We start from the raw sequence: 27283 nt of genomic DNA on the forward strand, positions 1-27283 counted from the left end.
ATTTCACGACACAACTTAGGCTTAGCGATCAATAGCTTGACGCATACACATCCATTACTGGTGCTTTAGACCTCCCAGTTGTTCTCTCTGCACCTAAGAAATGACTCAGAACAACATAAACATGTTAGTAAAATTTATCAGCTTCCTGTCTTGTCTTTACAGAAAAATCATTAGTGAAGTAAAGGTACCTTAGCACGTGCAGTGTCCGGCTTACCCTTATAGCTGTTCGTGCCACTTACCTCACAATGCATGTCACACGCGCACGCACTTCCACATCAACATGTTAAGATCGCCAAAAGAGGAAATATCCCATTGATGTCCATTTCATGTTGACGTGCGTTTTAAGAGTTAATAACGACGTACAAAGTACCACTCCATGACCCCCTTACATGGGGGTGGGGAGTTAGAAACTTTCCCTGTACATTTTTATTAGATCAGATCAGAAACTGTTTGTTCACTGAGAAATATGGTGTCCAATAGTTTACGCGTAATCGGTTTTGGAACAAGTTGGCATCATTACATCAGGTGTTTTTGGTGTTATCTTCCATATGAGCAAATGTTTAGATATTAGTAAGCTAAAACAAGTTGGTACCAATAGATCAGGTGCTTTTATTGTTATCTTCCATATGAGCAGGTGTTTAGATGTTAGCTAACAAACACAAGTTTGTACCAATACATCAGGTGCTTTTATTGTTATCTTCCGTATGAGCAGGTGTTTAGATGCTAACTAACTAACACGAGTTTGTACCAATACATCAAATACAACACAAAAGAAATATTTATTCACCATAAAACTTTCTATAATCCTTTAAATCACCGACTCGCTTTTATACTGTTCTCTACCATTGTGTTATTCTGAGCATTTTAATGAGTTTTGTCTGTTACATACTTCAGTATAAAGAACTGATCTAAAATTAGAGTTATGCCAAGTAGTTGTCCCACCGAGATATTAGATATGAGTAACGCTACCGACTTCTAACTCCACAGTCCGGGGTTCGAGTCCCCCTCGGTGGACAAAGTAGATAACTCAATGTGGTTTTTTTGAAAAGCAAACAAATAAGCCTGCTCATACTTACATGAGGACCATTTAAACAAATAAGTATTGGACAAACTCGAACACAAACAGTGTTCAAAATGTTTCGAAACGTTAAACATAGCGATATGCTGGAATAAACCTTTTAAAATCTTCTCATATACATGGGAAAACATAAAACTAAAATGTCTTGTCCACTTGTCTTCAGGTTATTTCCCAATTAAAGTATATCTATGAAATTACTGAAATAGTAGTAAATTTCAAAATCCCTTAACTGTTGTAGAATATATTTTTTATTCAGGAACTTTTCAACAATTTTATATATGTGTTATACACATGGTTACGATATCTTCGACAATTGGATGTCAGAAGGTAGTAAACGTGCTAACGCGATTTTCTCAGGTAAAGTTTGCGTACAGTAACGGCTAATGGCTTTTATCATTTGGGTCCTGTGTCCACTCTAACAGGGACGAAATCCATCTCAGAGCGAGTGACATGGTAAATTAGGTTTGGAATTCCGTGCAAAGCTACTCGAAGGCTGTCTACGCTAGCCGTCCCTGATTTATCAGTGAAGAACTAGAGGGAAAGCAGCTAGTCATCTCCACCCACCGCTAACTCTTGGAATACTCTTTTACCAATGAATAGTAGAATACACTGTCACACTATAATGCTCCCTCGATTGAAAGAGCGGGCATGTTTGGTGGGGCGTAGATTCTAACCTGCGACTCACAGATTGTGAGTCGTGCTCCCTAACCACCTGAACATGTCGGACGGTAAATTAGGATAGTCTTTATCCTTTACAGCCGTAAAATAGACCTTTCTGCCACAGTTCAATGTGGACACTTATGATAATTTATTCTTTGCACAGCAACGTTGCATGGGCTAGAGGTTAGGCACTAGACTCTTCAGAGTCATAGGTTCGAATCTCGTCCCCGAATGTGCTCGTTCTTTCAGCTGTGGGGGCGTTATAATGGGATAATCACTTGCACTATATGTTAGTAAAGATTAACCCAAGATTTGGCGGCTGGTGGTGTCGATAAATGTTTTCCCTCCAGCTTCCTTGTTTGTTGTTTTAAAATTAGGGACAGTTCAAAACAAATAATGTCGTCGCATAACTTTCTCTAAGGCCCGACATGACCAGGTGATTAAGACACTCGACTCGCATTCCGAGGGTCGCGGGTTCGAATCTCTGTCACAGCAAACATGCTCGCCCTTTAAGTCTTGGGGGCGTTTAAATGTTACGGTCAATCCCACTATTCGTTGGTAAAGGAGTAGCCCAAGAGTTGGCGGTGGATAGTGATGGCTAGCTGTCTTCCCTCCAGTCTTACACTGCTAAATTAGGGACGGCTATCGCAGATAGCCCTTTTGTAGCTTTGCGCGAAATTAAAAAACAAACCTTCTCTAAACTCTCATTTTTGCAAGGATTTCTTCCAAAACTGTGAATCAATGGATCTAAATACCAAGTATGCCAGTGGATAAATGTATCCACAGTTTAAATGCTGTCTTAATCGTATAAGTAGATGAGAGATATATTGTTCGTGACTGGTTATTTGTTGTTGTTGTTTTTTTTTGTCAGTGGGTGGAAGAAAGCTTCACCAATTTTGAGCAAGGAATTAACTGGAGATCCTTCGTGGTTTGTGACGTTGCGTACAGTAATGTGAATAACTGGCTTTGGACACCATTTGTGGAACGGAGGGAGGCCAGCAGAATATACATCGAGATCAAGTTTAGTATGAGAGACTGTAACCTGTTCCCTGGAATGGCACTTTCTTGCAAAGAAACTTTTTCTCTCCTTTACTACGAGTTTGATGCAGCGACCAAGGAGCCTCCACCCTGGGAACCAGACTCCTATAAGCTCGTGGACCGTATCGCAGCAGATGAGGGTCGTTTTACTTCTACCAGTGAGGTCATTATTAATACCGAAGTCCGCAGTGTTCCAGTTACCAAAAAGGGGGTGTACTTTGCCTTCCGCGACCAAGGCGCTTGCTTATCGCTCTTAGCCATCAAAGTTTACTATGTGATATGCCCAAGTATCAAGGTCAACTTCGCCTTTTTTCCAGACAGCCCTACGGGTCGAGAGGTTACAGAAATCCTAGAGGTGAAAGGTCAGTGTGAACCAAACTCTGAAATTGTGGAACAGCCCAAAATGCTCTGTAAAGGAGACGGGAACTGGACACTGCCTTCTGGTGGATGTAAATGCAAAGCCGGGTATGAACCGATGAACCACAATTGTCAAGGTAACCAATAATTTAGTTTTATACTTTTAAACTGTCATCTTGGTACGTATCACAGAATTTGTATGTTTACGACTCTATCCAAAGAGTGAAACAGATAAAAAAAATTAATGTTACATTTTATACTTACAGCAATAATAGAGCAGTCTGATTTATTACCATTAATCAAAATAAACTCAGAATTTGATTACAACTTTATAAAGTAGTTAAACATAAACATGCAGTAAGAAATTGTTACAGTAAACTTTAAATCTTTATACACTATCAATAAGAAAGTGTTACAGTAAACTTTAAATGTTTACACACTGTCAATAAGAAAGTGTTAAAGTTTGCTGATACTCTAAAACACAACACTGATTATTAGAGGAAGTAGTGTGGATAGCCCATCTCTAGTAAAATAACAACAGGTATCGAACTCCTAATTGTTGCGACTGATTAATGACGGTTAGAGAAACCTAAATTGTTTGTACATTAATGATAGCTGCTTTTATGCCGTCCGCTGGCATCATAGGCCAGAATAAAGAAAAAAAACATTCCCTGTACTTTTTACTTACTATGCTTTTAGAGGTGACTCTATCTTCACGCGCGATTGAGCTTGAAAGATGATTTACTCTGACCAGTGAATTTTTACGACACGAACTGATCTTCTGTTAGCGGAAATATGGAGTTTATTTTGGTCATTGTCAGCAATCGCTGAGTCGGAAGTCGGACTAATGGGGTTCTATGGGTTTCCCATAGTTACAGTGGCGTTCCTAAGATGTTTCGATTATTGGTCAAAAGAGGCGAATGTTGGGATAAAACATCCAGCTTTGATCACCATTGTATAAACTCCTTTATGAAAGCACTTCAGGAATAAGAGTCAGGAACCAGGAGTTTTTACAAAGAAAGATGTTTCCACTAAAAATATGTTTTTCTTTTATTCAGCACTTCAGAAGAAAGTTTACATCTCTCAGTAAACAGTGCGTATGATCTGTCTGCACATGTGCAAACTGGGGAATGTAAAGAAATATGTTCAGGTCATAAGAATTCCTGATAAATGAGACACGTGGACTTCTTCAAATAACAAAGAAAAATATAATACAATTTAAAAGATTGTCCAAATCTCATCATCAATAAACACACCAGAAGACAATGCCTCTTCAAGCAGACGTGAATAAAGATAATAAATCATCAACCAGTTAGATGTTGTCTAGATACTGGCTAGCTCTTACGGAAACAAATGTTATATACTTCATAATAACGTGTTATGTTTACTGGTTGCAATAACGTACTGGATTTGTTGGTTCCATACGTTACGATAATATATTACATTTGTCGGTTCCGTACATTACAATAGTTTTAATAGCTTCAAGATCCGTGTTTTGTTTAGATCCATTCGCCCTTCAAGAGTTACGTTTTCCCTCTCATTTCACTATTTAAATTTGTGCCAGAATATCTGTGTTACTTAATTAAAGCATTGATATTCACTAGTTTTTATTTTCAGATTATTAGTCATTGAAATGTCTTGAAAACCTCTTGTTCTAGTTGTACCACCCATAGTTTGATGTCTACCTAATACAACTAGGCTATGAGTTGGTATATACCTTCCATAGTTTGATGTCTACCTAGTACAACTAGGCTGTGAGTCGGTATATACCACCCATAGTTTGATGACTACCTAGTTCAACTAGGCTATGAGTCGGTATATAGAACTCAGACTTTGTTGTCTACCTAGTTGGACTGGACAATGAGAAATATATTCAAGCTCATAGCCGAGTCGAGCTAAATAGAGTGTGGTCTTAAATATAAAACATATAGTTAGGTCTCTAAATTTGAAACATTTTTAATACGATTTTTTACGCCCTGGGCAAGTTATTTAAAAGCAACTGTGACAGTCCAGTGGAAGGAAATTCATCCCTAGTAACTTTTCAACCGTTCACAAGCCTCGAATATCCCATTCATACAACACTATACATTTACAAAAGGGTTCAGATCGGCTTTATCAATCCTAAGGTATAAGTCAATTCAATAGCATGAACTTTCCCGTGAGACGAAAGGTGGCGGGCGTCAACGATACGAGTCGAAAACTAGTGAAGTTATGTGTCTTCTTGGAAGACGCGAAAGGGTGACACCACCTGGTTTCTGGAAGTCAAATGACCCACGTGTACTACGTGTTCCTTAAGGCGAGAGTTTACAACGAACCAGTTTTTTACAAGTTTTTCACTAACGTATTTCTAGCTTATCTGTCTGGACTTTAGTGGTTTCTTTAGGCCTAAGGAATATTGTAGCAAATTCGACCTGTAATTTTAATAGTTAGTAACTGTTGTCTCTCACCCACACGTCTGTCACAGACAACTAGAGGGAAGCGGGAAACTGATTCTAGGCTGGCTCACATGGATACCAGTTTCACTTGCTAATTATTCAAACATTGTCCAACACTATCTCGTGTGATGGGCCAATCACATGGGTTACGGCAAAAAAAAACAAAACTTTTAATGTGGACAACAAATCACTTCTATGTTGTAAGGACAAAAAAGAATAATATTATGCCTAAAGACATATCCGTAGATAAGGTGTGTTCAGGGCAGATGAAGGATATGCTCTGCTTAGAGATGTTTCCGTAATATAGAGATATTCTGCCCTAAAACTGTATTCGTGGATATGTTCTGTCTGAAGTTTATCAGATAATAATTGTGTGTCCAGAATTGTGTTCATGGATATCGCCTTCTTAAAGTTGTATCTATGGGTGTGTTACGCTCAAAGTTGTATCTCTGGGTTTCCTCTGCCTAAGTTTGTGTCCGTGAATAAACTCCGCCCACAGTGATATCCGTGGAGAATCCCTACTGAATCTTGTATTGGAGGGACATACTCTTTCCATGTTCGTACCAATGAACATTCTCTACCCAATTCTGTATATATCTTTCCGTAGCTTTATTAGTGGATGTAATCTACGTAAAGTTGTATCTAGATGTACTAGGCCTAACAAAATGTGTCTATGGCTTAACGTTGCTCAGAATATTGCACCGTGTGTATTGTGGATTACTAAAAGAGTGTGAAACATTAATACTTACCAAATTTATTAACCCTCGTACCAAACAGATATCAAAGAATTTTATTGTTTTGACTTCTGTTAAAGTACCTGATGGATTATTTGTGCGCTGTTCGCCACGAGTATAGAAACCCAATTTTTAGCGTCTTGAGTGTTCAGTCATACCGTCCTGCCAGTTGTAGTGTAACATCATAAATACAGCGAACCCTGTGTTGGCGATTAAAATACATTAATTGGTAACAGTACAACTAAGTGTACATTAGTTTTGAGTGATACGATAGCTTAAAACATCTTGGTCGAATTAGAATTAATGTGAAACAAATCGGACAAGAAAGAGTTAGTTTATATAATAAAAACACCTTGGTAGACCTACAGTTTAGTTCTGAAAGGCTTTTTTAGACGTACTTCTTTAATACTGAGATGTAAAGTAGCATTTATAACATCAGTCTTGTATAAAAATACTTTATACACAGTATAAACTTACTGTTAAACTGGTACTTCCATAACGTTAGACTTGATTTGATGCCTAATATTCAACTCTACATTCCTTTTAAATGAGCACTTACATAATAATCTAGTTAGTTTTAAACTAAGTTCTATGTAAAGAACTCGTGTAGATTTTAAATAAGTATTCATTTAACAAAATCATTAGTATGGAAGATTTCTTAAACTGTGAATTGTGAAGTTATAATTGTTCCATTGGATGATGTATCATGATAACCGTATTTATTGTAAGATGCATTGTGATAACCCTTTATTAACTGTATGGTGCGTTATGATAAACCTTTATTTATTGCAAAATGTGTTATGATAACACTGTTTATCTTATGATTTAATATGAAAACCTAGTGTTTACTGTGTGAGATATATTATGATAACTGAGTGATAATTGTAAGATGTGGTAACCGCGTGTTCATTGTATGATAAATTGTAATAACTGTGTTTTGTAAGTTACATATTGTGTAAAACAAAAAATGTATACCTCATTTTAGCTCTTTAGTTTTGTAAAATGCGATAATATCCTCTTTTTAAATGCCTACGAAGTGTTATATAAATGTAATCTCTTGTCTCAAGTTAGGCTTAAGTGGTTAAGACTAAAACTGTTATTATTATATTGTGTTGTCAATTCACGAAGTCTACTTCCTTCACGGCGGCGCCAGACTTACACTCGATCAGTTTTGTCCGTCTTATGAAAGAATATAGAAAAAATATGGATTATACGAACCATACGTGGAAGCTGGTGTTTACTTTTTGTAGAATAAATAAAAAAAGAACCCATTTTCCTCGAGCCATTAAGTCAGATCTCCAAAAATCAATCTCTGCTGCAAAACTGCTGTGAGGTCATTCGTCAGAGCCTCCAGACGATAGCATTTAGCTCTAGCGCAGCCTCAAAAGTCGTTAATGTATTGGGATCTAAAGTTTAAAAACTACTCTCTAACACCTAGCTTCTGAACCACGAGGCCGAGAACCATTTACCTGAGAGTAACAATAATAGAATTTTCATCTCCTGGTTGTCAGGGGCGTAGATTTTCTACACCTGATGGGTGGGATGATTTTTGCAACCACTTACGTGGACTGTTCAATTTGCAAATTGGTAATCTCTGATTACGTGAACCTGAAAGCTATAAACATGCAGTCACAGAGTAATCTTGTTGCCACGATACTTGCATATATACTTAGGCCTACTGACTGATACTTACGAACTGTCGCTTAGATCGAAAAGCTTAGAAGCACGCCTACATTTCGGCTACTGAAAAAGCTTATATTTAGGCCTAATTATGTAATTCGATTGGTAACAACACGAGAATCACAAGAAAAACACAATTTGTAGGCCTGTGATGCAATAAAACAATTCAACAGACCAAACTGTAGGGGGGATGATTGTATGCACCATACCCCCACCTAAAATGAAGGGGGACGTATCCCCCAAAATCTACGCCCCTGCTGGTTGTTATTTCCTTCCATGCATGTTAATTTCCAATTTAAGTTCAGACGAAAAGCTGTGGAAACCAGATTAGAAAAACAATAATAAATGCGGTGGATTCATTCACATGAAACCATAATTTTAACAAGATGATGAAAATTAATAAAAATGGGAATTTGATTTCTTAGCGATTTTCTGTTGGAACTTAAATCTGAAAATATAATAAATTTAATTTATATTTATGTACACATTAGTTGGGGAATCCGTCCCCTGGACAGGAATTATGTAAATTCGTGATTAATGAAAGGTTATTTTATGACATGAAAAGTTGCTTCCCTTTTTATAACGTCCATAAAAACCGAAAATTTGCATGTATCTTCCCCCTCCGTGGACCCAATGAATCTTTGGCAAATTTCACGAAGATCTATCAAAAGAAGGTGAGGTAGTGGTGAAAACGCAAAAAACGGACCGAATGAACCTCCATACCAATTTTGGTCGATACCCATTCACACCTTGTAAATAGTCACATGGACATACAACAGATAATACTATTATATTCATGTATATATGTATATGCACGTTCAATAGGGAGAGAGAATAACAACAACAAAAGTGAGCAAATAGGAAAGAAAAATAACTGAATGACTACAACAGTTTCTTTTTTTTTATTTTTGAATTTTGCTCAAATCTACATGAGGGCTATCTGCGATACCCATCCTTAAATTAGCAATGATAGACTAGGGGAAGACAGCTTGTTAACATCTTCTACTGCCAAAGTCTTTGGATACAATTTTACCAAAGAATAGTAGGATTGAAGAGTCACATTATAACGTCCCCACGGCTGAATAGGTGAGCACATTCAGTGACAGGATTCGGTCCCGCGACCAACAGATTGTCAGTCTACGTCAGCCTATTACAAACACCTATAACACTATGCAACACAAATTTTGTTCCTGGATAGTATATGTTATTTCTTAATTGCTTACGTTGTAAAAATACAGAAAATGGCCATTATTCCCTTCAAACTTTGCTTTTGTGATCTGGATAATGAAATTTAGAAATTAACCTATTTTCTATATAAAAACGGGCAAATTCGCACATTTTCATTTACATAAGATCTGAATAAAACAACATAGGAATCAAGATTTACATATATTTTTACTTATGTTATACAAAATGTTTAGAAGTGAATAGTTTTTCGAGACTTACGATTGTCATGTAAATCACTTTCATGTTTCAGGCCCCAAATATGTTCTCCCATCATGCTTTCGTTATATACTCCCAAGCAATGTTTGAAGAGAAATATTGGTCTTTTCCATTTACTTTAGGCATAATCAATTGGGAAATAACACTTTATGCACAGGAACAAGAAAAAGTAAAAATTTTGTCACATAATGTAATCCGTCATTTGTTATCACGGAGCACCAAACACCATATGACTTTCGAGAATTTCAAAATTTTAAAATCAGTTTAATCAATGTAACACAGTATTATTACCCAAAGATTGACTGCTAACGAATATAAATATCCACCTGTCCATAGTCACATTACCAGTTCATTTCAGTTAAAACTTCCAAGTATTTGATTCTTGTTAAGCGTTTATTTATTCTTTACTTCTGTTGCTGTTTATTGTATTCTCTCTGGCTTCTATAAATCTTAAAAACTATTAAAATTGGTCCAGTGGTTAGAGAGCTCGAGTCAAAATATGCGGGTCGTGTGTTCGAATCCCTTCCCCTATCATGCTCGCCCTGTCAGCCGTGGGGGTGTTATAATATCACAATCACTTTCACTGTTTATTGGTATAAAGTAGCCTCAAAGTTGGCGGTGGGTGGTGTTGAGTAGCTGCCTTACTTCCAGTCTGTCACCGCTAAATTAGGGTCAGATAATTCTCTTGTAATTTTGCGCGAAGTTCAACGAATACTTTACACTAGCGACTTAACTGTTTTCAAACAAATCTGCTGAAGACGAATTATCTAGATTCAACACGTCGAGATTGAAATCTCTGTTTTCTGAACCGTTTTCATCTGCTTGCAGAACGTATTATTATTATTGTTTTTTTCACATATGTAGATTCGTTCAGTTGAGTTATTCCATTTATTGTCGTTCTTCCCTTTTTTCTACAAAACTCTATAATATATTATTCACCGTTTCAAACGGCTGTATAAAAACTGCTTAATAAATACAGACCACGAAAGAACAACTCGCAACGAGAAAGCAATATATCTTCGAGAAACGACGGCCTTCAACAGAAGTATTTGCCGGCAGCCATCATTAGACATACAGCACGGGCGGAACAGGAAGGGGTGAGTCTGTCTTCCAAAACAAAATCAATCAATCATATTGGCTATCGAGAAGGATTAGCTGCTTCACATACGTCGGCCAATCTTTTATTTGCCGATTTCTTGAGCTCTGAGATATGGTTTTCCTTTTGGTTTTGTAGAATTTGAGGACCACTCCCAAGGTAATCCTACCTCTCCAGAAAATGTTTTAGTTAGATTAAACAAGCAACATTCACTGATACATACCCACTTCCAGGGCTTATCTTTTGTCTCTAGGGGCTGTTTTAACTGGATTAACGAAGCAACATTTACTGATACATATCTACTCCCAGAGCATTGCTACCTTTTCAGATAATGTTTTAGTTACATTAAACAAGCAACATTCACTGATACATACCCACTTCCAGGGCTTATCTTTTGTCTCTAGGGGCTGTTTTAACTGGATTAACGAAGCAACATTTACTGATACATATCTACTCCCAGGGCATTGCTACCTTTTCAGATAATGTTTTAGTGAGATTAAACAAGCAACATTCACTGATACATACCCACTTCCAGGCCTTATCTTTTTCTCTAGGGGCTGTTTTAACTGGATTAACGAAGCAACATTTACTGATACATATCTACTCCCAGGGCATTGCTACCTTTTCAGATAATGTTTTAGTGAGATTAAACAAGCAACATTTACTGATACGCACCCACTCTCAGGTATTAACTTTGTATCCAGGGCCTGTTTTAATTAGATTAACGAAACACTATTTACTGAAACATAGATTATATAATTGAACCTATAGTATATATATATATTTTATTGAAGCACACTGGATTATATATATATATATATATTCAACTGACAACTTTGTTCCAATCGATTGTACGTTGTTTTCTATGTTTGTGCCCAAAATATTACGGAATTTGTGTGATATTCGAAATGACGGACAAATTCACGGATAGAAAAAAAGAACGTAATACGTCTGTAGTTTATTGATATTTCATTAATAAAAATTCAGTAAAGGTATATGATTACTAATACGTAATTAGAACAGTGGAGGCCATGTAATCAAAAGGGTGTCCGGAACTAAGTTTTTTTACCGTACTCTCTGGTATCTTCATTCCCAAGTTTCTTTGTCATGCTATAGCTCTCATTGTGGTATGTAGGTCACTTCCCCAAGTTCACTTTTGTGAGTTAATGTAACTTTATGGTCAGAATAAAATTGACTTTGAAGACAGTCAATTGTATTAGTTTTTAGGTCCACTGTTGTCAATTTATATAATGTCGTGGGTTCTATGTCTGGTCAAAAGCTGTGCTAAGTCGAAGGTAGTCAACAGTTTTAACCTTTAAGTCCATTGTGGAGTTTCTGTATATCCTGGGCTTGATTGGATGTTTGGTCAAATAATTTTATATAATAATAAAAAATGGGCGAATATTTCTCGTCGTTTATGTTTCAATATTAACAATTATTATTACTCGACATTGAAGGTCACAGTGAAGGTCATTATCGTCCACTTTAGTTATAACTAGTGGTTGCTCTGCGGTTGAATTAAGGAAAATTTTGTAAAGTAGTAAGAAAGGCGGAAGCAGTTTTAAAAATTTATATAAAAACTGCTGTTTTTATTTGGAGTTAATTTCGTTGGTTTGCACATAAGGCCTTTTAGTTTCTCGAATTTTGCAGTCCACACTGGAGATATTTGTACATTTTGGCAATGAAGTTAGAAATAAAAAAAAGCTTTACCTCCACATAATATTATTAGTGATAAACGTTTTATTTCATCAGATGTTTCATCGTTGTGGCTTCATCGAGTCAAGTAATTCAAGAATCATTGGATGAAATGAGAGGTTGTATTTTGATAAACTTTGAAAGGCGTGTCGACTATTTTCATCATGAGTTAATCTTACTGACGTTGAAGGTAATGTTGACTGACAGATAATAAGAGATTATTTTAGTTTTCAGTGTTCGTTATTCTTTTCTGAGTGTGGCGGCTGTGCATACAAATCATCTTGTTAAACGCTCGGTTCAAAATATGGCAAATTCTCGTTGAATAACGAAATCCGATTGCTCACGTGATATTCTAGATTATTAAATAAAAACCTGTTTGCTGTATTATGTCAGTTAACATTATTCAACATATATGTTTTTTGTTTTATTTTCGTAGTTTGTCCTCTTGGAACTTACAAATCATCAGTTGGCGATGAACGATGTGCCTCCTGTCCCTTGCATAGTGCTGCCCTCTATAAAGGATCCATTGAATGTCCATGTGACGATGGTTACTATCGAGCACCAGCTGATCCAAAGGATCTCCCTTGTTCTCGTATGTAGTTCGAATTTTTATTTGTTTACCCGCTGTCATTAAACTACATGTGTTTGGTATATCATTGACATCTCTGTTATAAGAAAATTGTATTAACTTATAGTCTATTGATTCTGTAGTTTAAGGGGTGAAAGAAGCATTGTTTATTTGAATAAGTCGTTTTGTTAATTTATTTGAACTTTTATTGAAACTGTTTCTGTAAAAACGTTACATTCAAACACGTACATTTTAGTTGTTGAAAAGGTTTGGGTCAAACCTAACGGACCACATTTCCGAGAGTTCATGGTTCGTGATCCATTACTGAAAAAAAACAAACCGGTCCGCACTTTATAACTGGGCTCGGCATGATCAGGTGGTTAAGGCACTCGACTGGTAATCCGAGGGTCGCGGTTTCGAATCCCCGTCACACCAAACATGCTTGCTCTTTCAGCCGTGAGAACATTATAATGTGACGGTCGATACCACTATTCGTTGGTAAAAGAATAACCCACGAGTTGGTGGTGGGTGGTGACGACTAGCTGCCTTCCCTCTAGTCTTACACTGCAAAATTAGGGACAGCTAGCGCAGATATCTCTCGAGTAGCTTTGCACGAAATTCAAAACAAACCAAACTTTAGAAATGTGGATGCGTTATAAGAATGAGAGTCAACTCTCTCTATTCGCCAGAGTAATCTACAAGTTGATGGTAGGTACTGTTCATAAGCTGCGTTACTTCTTAGCTTCTATGATTAAAAATGAGATAGCCCTTGTTAGTCTGTGTACATGTATCCAAAATAAATCAAGTAGTTGGACCCAGTAACGTGAATAATATCGCATTAATTAATTTAATAAATAATCACATAAGGTAGAATGATTCAAGATATTATCGTATTTGGTAACACAAGGAAAATCTTCTTTAATGTAATATTAGAGTAGATCCTCAAACACATTATTAAATTAAAAAAAAAAACAGTGTCAAAAATGTAAATTACTTGGATCTATTTTGGCTTGCACTCACCAGGAGAAAATCTTTTCCGAAGCGTCCATTAGAATGTTGAAATGTCAATTTTAAAAATTAATGTTTGTTTTTGATGTTTTAACTTTCCTAATAGTTATACTCAGGAGCGTAGATTTGTTACACCCGATGGGGGGGGGATGATTTTTACAACCACTTGTGTGGACTGTTCAATTTGCAAATTGGTAATCTCTGATTACATGAACCTGAAAGCTGTAAACATGCAGTCATAGAGTAATCTTGTTGCCACAATACTTCAAGGTTTCCATGTAGGTTTGCATAAGTGAGATGTTGTGAACAGTTTTCAAAATGTTAATAGAATAAAGACAAATGTGTCACAAATTAACTGCCACATGAATTTATTCCTGCACAATATAAAAGATGGCCATTAATACTTGACAAGGTTACTAATAACTTTCATTGCATGAATTACGTTTTCAAATATTAATAAAATTAGTAATTACTATTGATAAGTTTATATCTACTGAAAAACTGTTCATGTTGTTTGATAAAAATAATTAAAATGTCTTTGCGAACTCTTGAAAATAACACATCAGTACAATGTAGCACATAATTATTCATACTTTTCATTGAAGTAAGATTCATTTAGTCCTCTAGTCTACATGTTCCCAAACGTAGGCCTTCGTGATGATCTGTTTATGAATTCTTTTATAAGCTCTTCTATATTTACAGTCATGTGAAAAAGTTAGGACACCCTATGAAAGCCTGTGTATTTGTGTAACATTTTTGGATATATAGATATTTAATCTCAATTTTAACAATACTGAGAGATTATAGGAATATAACTAAACAAGTAAAACTGAAGAAAAGACTTTTCAAGATCTTCTGTAAATGTAATTCTGCAAAAAATGCATATTCTAACTGAGGAAAACGTTAGGACACCCTACCCCCTAATAGTTAGTGTTCCCCCTTTGGCTGAAATAACTGCAGTGAGACGCTTCTTGTAGCCATCTACCAGTCTCTGACATCGGTCTGAAGAAAGTTTGCCCCACTCCTCAATGTAGAATTCTTTCAGCTGTGAGATGTTTGAGGGGTTTCTTGCATGTACAGCCCGTTTTAAGTCACCCCACAGCATCTCAATTGGAATAAGGTCTGGGCTTTGACTCGACCATTCCAGGACTCTCCATTTCTTAGTTTTCAGCCAGTCCTTGGTGGATTTATGGTATGTTTTGGGTCATTGTCGTGTTGCAGGGTCCAGTTCCGCTTCAGCTTTAATTTTCGCACAGATGGTCTCACATGATCCTCGAGCATCCTCTGATACACAGTAGAATTCATGGTGAATTCGGTGATTGTGAGCTGTCCAGGTCCTGCTGCAGCAAAGCAGCCCCAAACCATGACACTTCCACCTCCATGTTTCACAGTTGGTATGAGGTTATTTTCCTGGAATGCTGTGTTTGATTTATGCCAAACATGCCCTCAGTTCTGGTGTCCAAATAAGTCAATTTTGGACTCATCTGTCCAAAGAACACTGTGTTGGACACAGTGGTCAGATGTATTTAACTTGACCATTGTGGCTGTCTGACGATACAATATTTTCAAAGATTATCTTGTATTTGCCTGACCTCTGAAGCAAGACACCAAGTTCATGTACCCACTGGATAGAATCTCACGTTCACAAGCTTCAACTGCATGTTGCATTATTAAATTAACCATGTGTGCTCCGCGGTGAAAAAACAAAGCTGACGGTTGCTTCTCTTTTATTTTTGCCTAGCATCCACTGTACGCACCACTCATGTTAACGGCTCCATCATAAGTTTGTGCTCTTAATCCTGACAGGGGTAAATTGAGTCTAGTCAGTACATCAAGTATAGTCGAGGATATTGTTTCACCAGTTGTATTGGAAACACTGTACAAACCAAGAAATATCTCATGGACGTCAAGGTTCTCATCGACGTATCGTACACATATTACTTCCTGTTTGGCACCTGTAACATCTTGAGTGCCATGAACCATTAATACAAAGATTTTACTTTGCTGCACTTCGTGTGCTATGTTCCTCAGTATTTGATGGCTGAACATCTCCATTATTTCATTCTGAGCCTGGGGTGATGTGAATGTGGTTTTCTTTGACAAGTAGGCCGTCAACTCAGGATCTTCCTCTTCCAGGAGCTTCATTAACTGCAGGAAGTTCCCTCCGTATCAGTATGTCCACGTAATGTTAAACCTTGATGTAGTAAGAAACGTAAACTTCTGAATATTTTGGCTAAACTTCTTTTGCATTCTTCCTGCTGCTTCTTTTCTCCATCATGTAGCTGGACAGTCATTGGAGTTACATCAAGTGAACCTTCTGGAGATATAGCGAATCTGTGCTGAGAGGAGGATTGGTGTTCGTTGAATTTCTGTTTTGCCTTTTTCCAGTTGCAAAACCGGTGGATATGAAGGTATACTCCACTGGCCTTTCCGATTTTCCTGTAAAAAGGCCTCTATTTTCCGCCTTGGCACCATGAAAGCATATGACTTTTTGAGTCTGATTGTCAAAGTGCAGCCATGGGAACTCATCAAACTACTTGCCCTGGAAGTTGATATTTTGAGATTTTGCTTTCTGTTGTGGTATTAGTTGTATGTCTGGATGATATGGCTTTCCACACTGTATCTGTGGAGTGTCAGATTTTTCATTACTCCACGAATTTGTTTCACAGCTATCTGGTGGTTCATGATGTGCAATAGTTGCACAAGCATTTTCAGACTCGTCCTCTGATGACCATGGTATTTCCTCTGTATGGCAAGTTTCTATTCCTTTGCTTGAAGTTGTTGGATTATCTGCATCTACATTGTCACTTTAATACTAGAACTGTCTAATATTGGAAAGTTTCAGACGCTTACTTGTCATAATTGGAATTTGTTCCCCAGATGACTCAACAGGCTAAGATACAGTCTTTATTGAAAAACTCTAACGTACAACGAACAAAGATAGAACAGAATGAAAGTAGGACTGAACTGTACAATGTATTTAAGTCGAACGCGTGAAATTTACAGTGACCGCCTGAGCATCGCTGGGACAATAATGTGTGCTAGTTTCAACACAAGTAATTGCAAGTTTCTCGAAAAATACTTAAACAATCACAAATATATTATATTCCTGTTAAAGCTCATCAAAAGGCAAACACGTTGTGATATAATGTCTATAAGCAAGTCTATTAAATAAAAACAACTAAACAAAATCTAGCAATACAATTCGAGTAGAGGCTTCAAGCCGTTGAAATCGCTCCTTTTGTGTTCTAATTATACAAGAAAATACAATATTTTTACTATCTATGATAAGAGAATATATTGTTCTCTTAATAAAGCACCAGCACTTTATTAGAGGGCGGTGATAATCTGAAATTTCATGGATTAATGAGGGCCACAAACACAGGTCTAACGAGCCATGTTGTAAATCGAGGCTCAGACTAAAGGGAGCGGAGGGGTGATGTATGGCGCGTCTGGATCCGAGCGGTCCGAACCTGTCGTTAACTGTATACTAAACATACACTATGGTCAGCGGATTCGGCAGCTAAGGAGAGTAAGGCGTTCGACATTTATTGTCTAGACTGGATAGACATGCATAAGAACAAATGGCGTAGGAAAACCGCACAATATACACATAAGATTGATGCAGCGACAAGCTACAAATTGCCTACCAGATCTAGATCACAGGAGTTTACGCTTGGGAGTAATATTTTCGAATTTCATGCTCTGTTCAATCTGTTGTGATGAAAATTTTACTTAATTTTACACTACGTATAAGACATAGGTAGATTCTGTGATAGTGCTTGCAAGCCTTGCATGTATACGTGGGCCTACTGACTGATACTTACGAACTATCGCTTAGATCGAAAAGCTTAGAAGCACGCCTACATTTCGGCTACTGAAAAAGCCTATGTGAAGCCCTAATTATGTAATTCGATTGGTAAGAGCACGAGAATCACAAGAACAAACACACAATTTGTAGGTCTGTAATGCAATAAAACAATTCAACAGACCAAACTGTAGGGTGGATGATTGTATGCACCATACCCCCACCTAAAATGAAGGGGGATGTATCCCCCATCTCCCCAGGATCTACGCCTCTGGTAATAGTATACATTAATAGGGGAACTTCACACTTATTGCTAACTTATTTCATAAGTTTCATGTATCAAATTATTTATCAAACTGACTTAGGCTTAACGTTAACTGATACGTAAATATATTTTTAAAGATTCTTATTAAATAAACTTAAGATGTATTGTTGTACTGAAATTTACAGTATAGAAAGAGGCATACATTGTTACTTTTATTCAGGTACTATTAAACTAAACTACTTAAGCTGTTGTTCCATAGTTGTTATTTCAAAGTTAACTTTAGAAAGCGATTGAGTTAGTATTTTTGATTTTATCTTACTGTTATATTAAAAACCTACAACCATATTTAATTTCTCATCTAAATAACAGAGAGTGAGAGTTTTCTCATGATGGCTTAGAATTTATTAAATGGATATATTAAGTTGGAACGTGTATCATTTTTTACTTTTTTTTAAAACCTAGAACCTCCTTCAGCTCCTCAAAATTTATTGGTCAGCTTTGTTGACCAGTCCACAGTGATTTTGACTTGGCAGCCACCTTTACGCTCTGGAGGCAGGAATGACACTACTTTTAGGATTGTTTGTAATGTATGCAGCAACGCTGTTTCGTATGTGCCCTCTCACACTGGGTTTACAGAAACCAAAGCCACAGTTTCTGGTCTAAATCCTGCAACGAGATATGTATTCCAGATATATGCTGAGAATGGTGTTTCCAGCTACGGTGGAAGTCAGTTTGTGGACATAACGGTAACAACAACTGCTTCAGGTTGGTGAGACAGTCAGTATCAGTTATGGTCTCATACATGTTTTTAAATTTTGATGTCACAGAAAGATGCAGTTAACCACTATTGTAACATCACACCAATTTTACAAGCATAAATCAGGCCTATCTTGTATCAGTCTTAGAACTATTAAAAATGACATACAACTTTAAAGGTTAGTTTTCTGAAGAACTTGATATAGAAATCAAGCAGGTTTTGAACCCATGGTCTACTCTGAAAAGCATAAAAAATATTCAAATTCCATTTAGTTTCAGTTTTCAATTGTTAAATTACAAACTGTATAAAAAGAAAAAATGAATTTCAATATCTTGGTACTTCCAAGTAAACGTATTTGTAGGCTTAAGTTCCATATAGTCTCAGTTTTTATTTTTCTGGAAGTTTCCAACTTCGTAAGATAATATATGAGTTAAAAGTTTAATTAAACTTGCAAAAATTGCTAAACATGTATTCCAGGCTTTACAATTCAATGAACAAAATTCCAAACTGTTAATAATGTTTACACCACATGCTACTAGACATAATTATCACCCATAGACCATAATGAACTGATGATTGACTAGTACAAACCCAGATGGGCCTTATGGATGGATACGAAATAGAACTTGTGAGGCATAGGTGATTGTCTTGTCTGCCTATGCATAGAGCTAGCTTGAATACATTTATATTATTCATTATCCAAATGTGATCTTCCAATGATACTGTATGTCATTTATGCTGTAACATTGGATATTGTAAAATGGGTAGTAAAAAACCATATCATTTGCATTAAACAACATAATGTTTCATCACCAAATCAAAACATTATGCAACAATTTCAAGTATATATTGAACTGTTTTTTAAGTGTTGCTTTATTTAGTTATAACTTTTCCATTCTTACAGTCCAGGGTCAATCAAGGTCAGAAGGTTAGGGCACTTAACTAGCAAGATGAGTGCCACGGGTTCAAATCCCCTTCCCACCAAACATGCTTATGCTTTCAACTGTGGGGACATTATAATGTGATGGTCAATCCCACTATGTGTTAGTAAAAGAGTAACCCAAGAGTTGGCAGTGGGTGGTGATGACTAGCTGCTTTACTTCTAGTATTTGCACTGTTACATTAAGAATGGCTATTGCAGATAGCTCTCATGTAGCTTTGTACAAAATTCCAAACAAACAAAACCCACAGTCCATCTCACCTTGTAACTTTCCATAAGAGTCTATATATTAATTATAATTTTGTATATATGATTATGACGTTTTCATTTTTATTGTCCATCATATCTTATACATTTCCATAAGAAATGCTGAACTTGGTATACAACTGTTATTTAACATAGATCTGTATTCTATTTAGTTTACCATGTTTCTACCACAACATCCTTGGCAGTTCAAGATGTCAGGGCTACCACTGTTAAGAGTACAAGTATTGTGTTGGTCTGGAACCCTCCAAGTGACCCCTACACGTACACAGAACTGTATCAAATTCGTTACTTTAAACGTGGCGAAGGAAACACCTCATCTACCATCTTAACTAAGAAACTAGAATCTTCTGTGTCTGGACTGAACCATAAGACTGAGTATGGATTCCAGGTGTGTTGGTTACATTATCATATAGTACTAAAAACAGATGTGTTGGTTACACCATAATACAGTAGTAAATCCAGGAGTGTTGGTTACACCATAATACAGTAGTATATCCAGGTGTGCTGGTTACACCATAATACAGTAGTTATTCCAGGTGTGCTGGTTACACCATAATACAGTAGTGAATCCAGTTGTGCTGGTTACACCATCATACATTAGTGAATCCAGGTGAATGGGTTATATTATAACACTATGATTTCCAGTTGTGCAGGTTGTTGTTTTTTTAAATACAGTATTGAATCCAGGTGTGTAGGTTCTTTTTTTACTACAATATTTATTACAGGAGTAGGATCTGAACCATACAACTGTTAATAGGTTTGGTTATCAACTATTTACATTTTCTTTATGTTACAAAATAATATATACTGTTTGATAGTAATGAGGATTACAACAATTTATCAGATATAAAATTACTAGGTGTTTCTAATAAATTTGTGAATTACAAACTTTTACAGAAGCTATTATATATATATTAACGTTTTTCAAATCAGACCCAAAATGTGAGCACTTTCAAATAGTTCACTATTCAAAAGTTTTCAAGTTTTAGGGCTCGTTTGAAAAGCATTACAACTTTTGTACGTGATTCTATGTGTTAACTTCCTAATCACAATATATATTAATGTGTCATTGTTTTGTTATTTCTTCTGTTTCTCCAGGTCAGGGCCAAAACATCTCATGGCTGGGGAGAATACAGCAAGCCTATTTATATAACCACTGGTCAGCTAGTTGATAGTACAGGTTAGATACTTTAACAGTTTCTTATAATAAAATGGTTGGTATAAAATTACTAGCATCTAGTGATCTTTAACACTGTCTAAAGTGATTAGTTCGAGGTTGATTAGATGATTTAATGATTTTAATAACTGTTATTTATAAATATAACTGTAACCACATGAATAGCCCCTTATACAACTAGCCATTATGAAACTGTGAGGATGATATTTTTACTTTTGTTACCAGGAGAATAAAGGTAATTTTTATCTTTAATTTAATTGCCATAATTTCTGTATTCTCATTACAGATCCTCCCAAATAACAAAGTATTGTAATTATTACAGAGACATAATATATTTCTCTGTGTGAAATAAGCAATTAGTTACAGTATATCCCATTGATTTTTATATGGTTGGTTATGTTAAAGAGATCAACTACTACTGGAATTTCTGTAAATTAATTAATCATAGTTTAACCTACAGAGTTTTCTATAATAAATGTAGTATGGTAACTAAAGTTAAGATGAAATACTGCTCTAATTTCGGTATGTAATACCACAGCTTAAGAAATATCATTCATGTGACATAGAAGCATGACTTAGAATGACATTCATTAACTAATCATTTATTCAGCTTATGCAGAGAAAGAAGGCCAAGTTCAAGTTCGTATTATTGCTGGAGCAACTGTTGCTGTGGTTGTACTGGTTGTTGTTGTTGTCGTCATGATTGTCTTATATATTAGAAGGTAGTTTTCTATTAATTATTCTTCTATCATGTAACTACATATATAAATTAACTTTCTGGACCATCTTGTTTATAAATGTGTAATGACCAGTATTAATACAGACTGTCACACTTTAGATTAACACTTACTCCGTTACCGACAGTACAGCTTATCATGTTGTAGATATACACAGTTAATAGTGTCAGTAAATCTGATCATCTTGTACATTGGTACACAATTACTAGTGTCAGTAAATCTGATCATCTTGTAGATTAGTACACAGTTAATTATATCAGTAATTCTAATTGTCCTTTAAATTACTACCCAGTTAATAGTGTGAGTAAATATGATCATCCTTTAGATTAGTACACAGTTAATAGCATCAGTAAATCTGATCATCCTCTAGATTAATACACAGGTAATAGGGTCAGTAAATCAGATCATCTTGTAGATTATTACACAGTTAATAGTGTCACTAAATTTGATCATTCTTTAGATTAGTACACAGTTAATAGTGTCAATAAATCTGATTATCCTTTAGATTAGTACACAGTTAATAGTGTCAATAAATTTGATCATCCTTTAGATTATTACACAGTTAGTTGTGTCAATAAATCTGATCATCCTTTAGATTTGTACACAGTTAACAGTGTTAGTAAATCTAATTATCTTTCAGATTAGTATACAGTTAATAGTGTCAGTAAATGTGATCATCTTGTAAATTAGTACACAGTGAGTAGTGTCAGTAAATCTGATCATCTTGTTGATTATTACACAGTTAATTGTGTCAATAAAGATATTCATAGTTTAGATTAGAACACATTTAATCGTGTCAATAAATCTGATTGTCTTGTATGTTGGTACAGAATTACTAGTGTCAGTAAATCTGATGATCTTGTAGATTATCACCCAGTTAATAGTGTCAGTAAATCTAATTATCCTTTAGATTAATACACAGTTAATAGAGTCAGTAAATCCAATCATGTAGATTAGTACACAGTTAATTATGTCAGTAAATCTAATTATCTTTTAGATTAGTATACAGTTAATAGTGCTGCTAAATCTGATCATCTTGTAGATTAGTATGCACTTACTGGTGTCAGTAAATCTGGTCATCCTTCAGATGAGTACACAAATATTGAATAATAAACATGTCACAAATTTTGTATTCAGAACTAGATTTCTTTTTGGCACTTATGAGGTCTTGAAAAATTGTTTACAAGTTTTTAGAAAAGATTGATATTATTATTTTGAGAACTGCTTTTCTAAAAGTAAACCTACAGTATGATAAGAATGTTTTGTTTTTAAAATAAAATTTAATCCATCATAACAAAATAATAGAAATTGTCCTGTTATTATAGATTAGAACTTATTTTAGTTTTTGTAGATTGCATTTTATGTTTTCCTACTGTCTTTTGTTTTTTCTATTCTTAGAAGTTCTGATGACTGTAATAAAAAACAACCAAGTGACTGTGACATTCTTGATTACCATAATGGGGAAGGTAAGCAATGTAAGGGCTGTCATATTTCTTATTCTTAAAGTATTTTCTATCACTTCTCATTTCTGAATTATTGTATAAGAAAATGTGCTACCTTGAACAGTTATTTATATGATATTGACTGTTACAAAGTTGACTCATAATTTCCTGATGTCACAGTAATTCAGGGTTTATTGATGCTATAACACCTCACGATTTATTGATATTATGGTATCTCATGATTCATTTGTAATAGATGGCCAGTAAGTGTAGTTATTGGGGTTGGCTTCACACAAGTTAGAAATAAATTAATTTCAATCTAAGTTATGTAGTTGTGGTTTAAGCATACAGGCCACCAACTTAAGGAATTTATGGGTAGAGTAAAGAAACTTACTCAGAGACAGTCATAATACACACACAAAATAATTTTTTTTACAAGCTGTTGGTCAGTACATGTGATGAAAGTTATTCTGGAATAACCCAAAATGAAAATTTTGTGTATTTTGTTTTGGATTCTGAAATTTCATCGATCAGTTCTACTTCATTCAGTGATGTGATACTGTAGTGATCACATTATCTGTATAGTTAATACAAAGAATTCCTTCAGTTATGGTTGTTATTATACAGCTGCATCAGCAAATCTTCCATTGTATATCAATAATTTATTGATGTCTTTTATTAATCTTTCTAAATTCTTGACACAACATTTGGTAATTTTCATTCTTTAAATGTGATATGTCATTACAGAGGTACTTTTCTAGACTAGATAGAGATATTTTTATACTCAGAAGAAATTAGTGTGAAAAATCCAATCATTGGTAATAAATAATCATGATGGCTTGTGGATGGTAGCAGGCATGAATACATGATGTTTTAAAGATTTTGTCATGATTACTCAATGAGTGTAATGGATCTACTTTTTCAAGTTCTTCTTTCAATTTAATTGATACAAGTAGCACTTTACAACAAACAAAACCATAACTACATGTTAATTGGTTTGTATGGAACCATCTCTGGATAATTACTCATTGACATGTAAACACCCGAGGTTATTAACTGATAATGTACAGAAATCATTTAAGTTCAGTCTTTACAGATATCCATCTTTCCACTTCTTGATTCTGTTCAAAGTTTCATTAATTGTTTTTTTATTAAATTACTTCTTTTATTTATGATTTCCAATATAAACATTTGTTGCTGGAATTCCATCTCTTTGGTGCTGGCTCTCATAAATGTTGGCTTCCATACTTCTTGGAATGTATATAAAACTAACTCATGTAATGTGCTTTGAGCTAGACTTATCCTTATTTGATAACGTGGTTTGCTATTCTGTGTCCACGTTTTTATAATTTCCTTTTGTATGCTGTAGTTCTCTAGGTTTGTCTTTTATATTTTGAGTCATGCATTTCTTCTCTCACCCTATACAATATTTTATATGCTATGCATAAAACTTCATTTTTTTAAGTACTTATGTACGTTACTACCTTAAGGTTTTATTTGTACTTACAGTTTTTTAACATTACAGTATGTTTTATTCATGTCATAGCAACAAGTAGTCCCATGTTACCTCATTATTTATTTATGCCATACTGCCTTAGTATCACAGTATATTATATTTTCATCATAATTCTAGTACCTCATAACTTATTAATATGATAGTACCTCCTATCATAAGGGAATCATAATGTATTACAGGAGAATTGCCTCTAATAATTAAACTTTTTCCTGGCTAATATTGCTCTAATTATTTCTTTTCTGATTCACCATGGCAACCAATAATTTTGGTTTTGAAAGATCAATAATTTTTTAAACTAAAAATATTGTGATCATTAAGAAAGCCACATGATTTGATCTACATGTAGTAGACTGACAGTATAAGGATCATATTAACAGACATGTTATCTGATCAATGTACCAATACTAACTCATAGTATTTGGATCAGATTTAAAACTATGTTATTTGATCCACAAAATAATATTGGAAAAAGTATAACAGATATTAACCACCAGATGTGCTTGTGTTCTATTAACCACTTTATTTCCTTTAACAGTCGTCCCTGCCCTGGAACATCCTCCAATTGTTCCTACTGCTGGGAGTAAGTATCTTATCCTGCTACTAATAATGGTGATTGAGTAAGGGTTATATCTGGAAATTCCTAACAAACATAACTAACATAGCTTATGTCTAGTTATTCCTATTTACATCATCTTCCTAACAAATTTAGCTAACATAGCTTATGTCTAGTTATAACTGTTTACTTTATCTTCATAACAAACCTACATTACATACCTTGTGTCTAGATATTCCTATTTAATCCATCTTCCTAACAAATGTACCCAACATAGCTTATGTCCAGATATTCCTATTTAAACCATCTTCCTAATAAACATAGCTAATATAGCTTATGTCTAGATATTCCGATATAATCCATTTTTCTAACAAATGTAGTTAACATAGCTTATCTTTAGATATTCCTATTTACATCATCTTTTTAACAAACATAGCTAACATAGATTATGTCTAGTTATTGTTATTTACTTTATCTTCCTATCAAACATAGCTAACATAGTTTACCCATAGATATTCCTTCTTAAACCATCTACCTAACAAGCCTAGCTACCATAGCTTATATCAAGATAATCCTATTTACATCATCTTCCTAACAAACATAGCTAATATAGCTTATGTCTAGATATTCCTATTTACTTCCTCCTGCTAACAAACATAGCTAATATCTAGTTATTGTTATTTACTTTATCTTCCTAATAAACATAGCTAATGTAGATTATATCTAGATATTCCTATTTACATCATCTTCCTAACAAACATAGCTAACAAAACTTATGTCTAGATATTCCTATTTAATCCATCTTCCTATCAAACATAGCTGATATCTAGTTAATCCAATTTACATCATCTCCTAAGAAACATAGCTATTGTAGCTTTTGTCTGGATCTTTTTATTTACTAACATAGCTTATGTCTAGTTATTCCTATTTATATCTTCTTCCTAACAAACATACTTATCATCGCTTATGTCTAGTTATTCCTATTTACATCTTGTTCCTAACAAACATAAGTAACATAGCTTATGTCTAGATATTCATGTTTAAATCCTCCTCCTAACAAACATATCTTATGTCTAGTTATTCCTACTTATATCATTTTCCTAACAAACGTATCTAACATAGCTTATGTCTAGATATTCCTATTTACATCATCTTCCTAACAAATATTGCATATGTCTAGTTATTCCTATTTACTTTATCCTCCTAACAAACATTGCTAACATCGCTTATGTCTAGTTATTCCTATTTACATCTTCTTCTTAACAAACACTGCTGATGTAGCGTATATCTAGATATTCCTATTTATTTTATCTTTCAAACAAACATAGTTAACATAGCTTATGTCTACATATTTCTATTTAATACATCTTCCAAACAAACATAGCTAACATAGGTTAATTTTAGTTAATCCTACTTATATCATCTTCCTAACAAACATAGCTTATGTGTAGTTAATACTATTCACTTTATCTTCCTAATGAACATAGCTATTGTAGCTAATGTCTAGATATTCCTGTTTAATCCATTTTCCTAACAAACATAGCTAACAAAAGTTATGTCCAGATATTCATTTAATATATCTTCCTGTGAAACATAGCTAACAAAGCTCATGTCTAGATATTCCTTTTTAATACATCTTCCTAACAAACATAGCTAACATAGCTTATGTCAAATATTGTTATTTACTTTATCTTCCTAACATAGCTGACATAGCTTATGTCAAATATTGCTATTTACTTTATCTTCCTGACATAGCTTATGCCCAGATACTAATTTATCAATCTTCATAGCTAACATAGTTTATATCTAGATATTTTTATTTAATCTCTCTTCCAAAGAAACATAGCTAATGTAAGTTATCTCTAGTTATTTCTATTTAAATCACCTTTCTAAGAAACATAGCAAACATAGCTGATTTCTCCTAATTCCTATTTACATCATCTTCTTAACAAACATAGCTAACGTAGCTTATGTGTAGATGTGTTTATTTACTTTATCTTACTTAGAAACATAGCTAACACAGCTTACG

The 27283-nt window shown here is 34.8% G+C and overlaps 1 protein-coding gene across 4 annotated transcripts in view; it reads left to right on the forward strand.

Moving 5' to 3' along the window:
- The window catches only part of LOC143230611 (ephrin type-A receptor 4-like), a 93301-nt gene that overhangs the window by 53558 nt on the left and 12460 nt on the right, over positions 1-27283 (forward strand). The window contains exons 4-11 of one of the 4 annotated variants that reach the window (XM_076464459.1): positions 2610-3270; positions 12653-12808; positions 18328-18630; positions 19982-20217; positions 20928-21009; positions 21617-21728; positions 23142-23218; positions 25237-25281. In XM_076464459.1, the coding sequence (XP_076320574.1) occupies positions 2610-3270; positions 12653-12808; positions 18328-18630; positions 19982-20217; positions 20928-21009; positions 21617-21728; positions 23142-23218; positions 25237-25281 (1672 nt within the window). The remainder of the gene's footprint in view (positions 1-2609; positions 3271-12652; positions 12809-18327; positions 18631-19981; positions 20218-20927; positions 21010-21616; positions 21729-23141; positions 23219-25236; positions 25282-27283) is intronic. The other 3 variants (XM_076464460.1, XM_076464461.1, XM_076464462.1) reach the window with 3 other exon arrangements.

This window comes from Tachypleus tridentatus, chromosome 10 (genome assembly GCF_004210375.1).
Source record: "Tachypleus tridentatus isolate NWPU-2018 chromosome 10, ASM421037v1, whole genome shotgun sequence".
In the NCBI taxonomy this organism is placed as follows: Eukaryota; Metazoa; Arthropoda; class Merostomata; order Xiphosura; family Limulidae; genus Tachypleus; species Tachypleus tridentatus.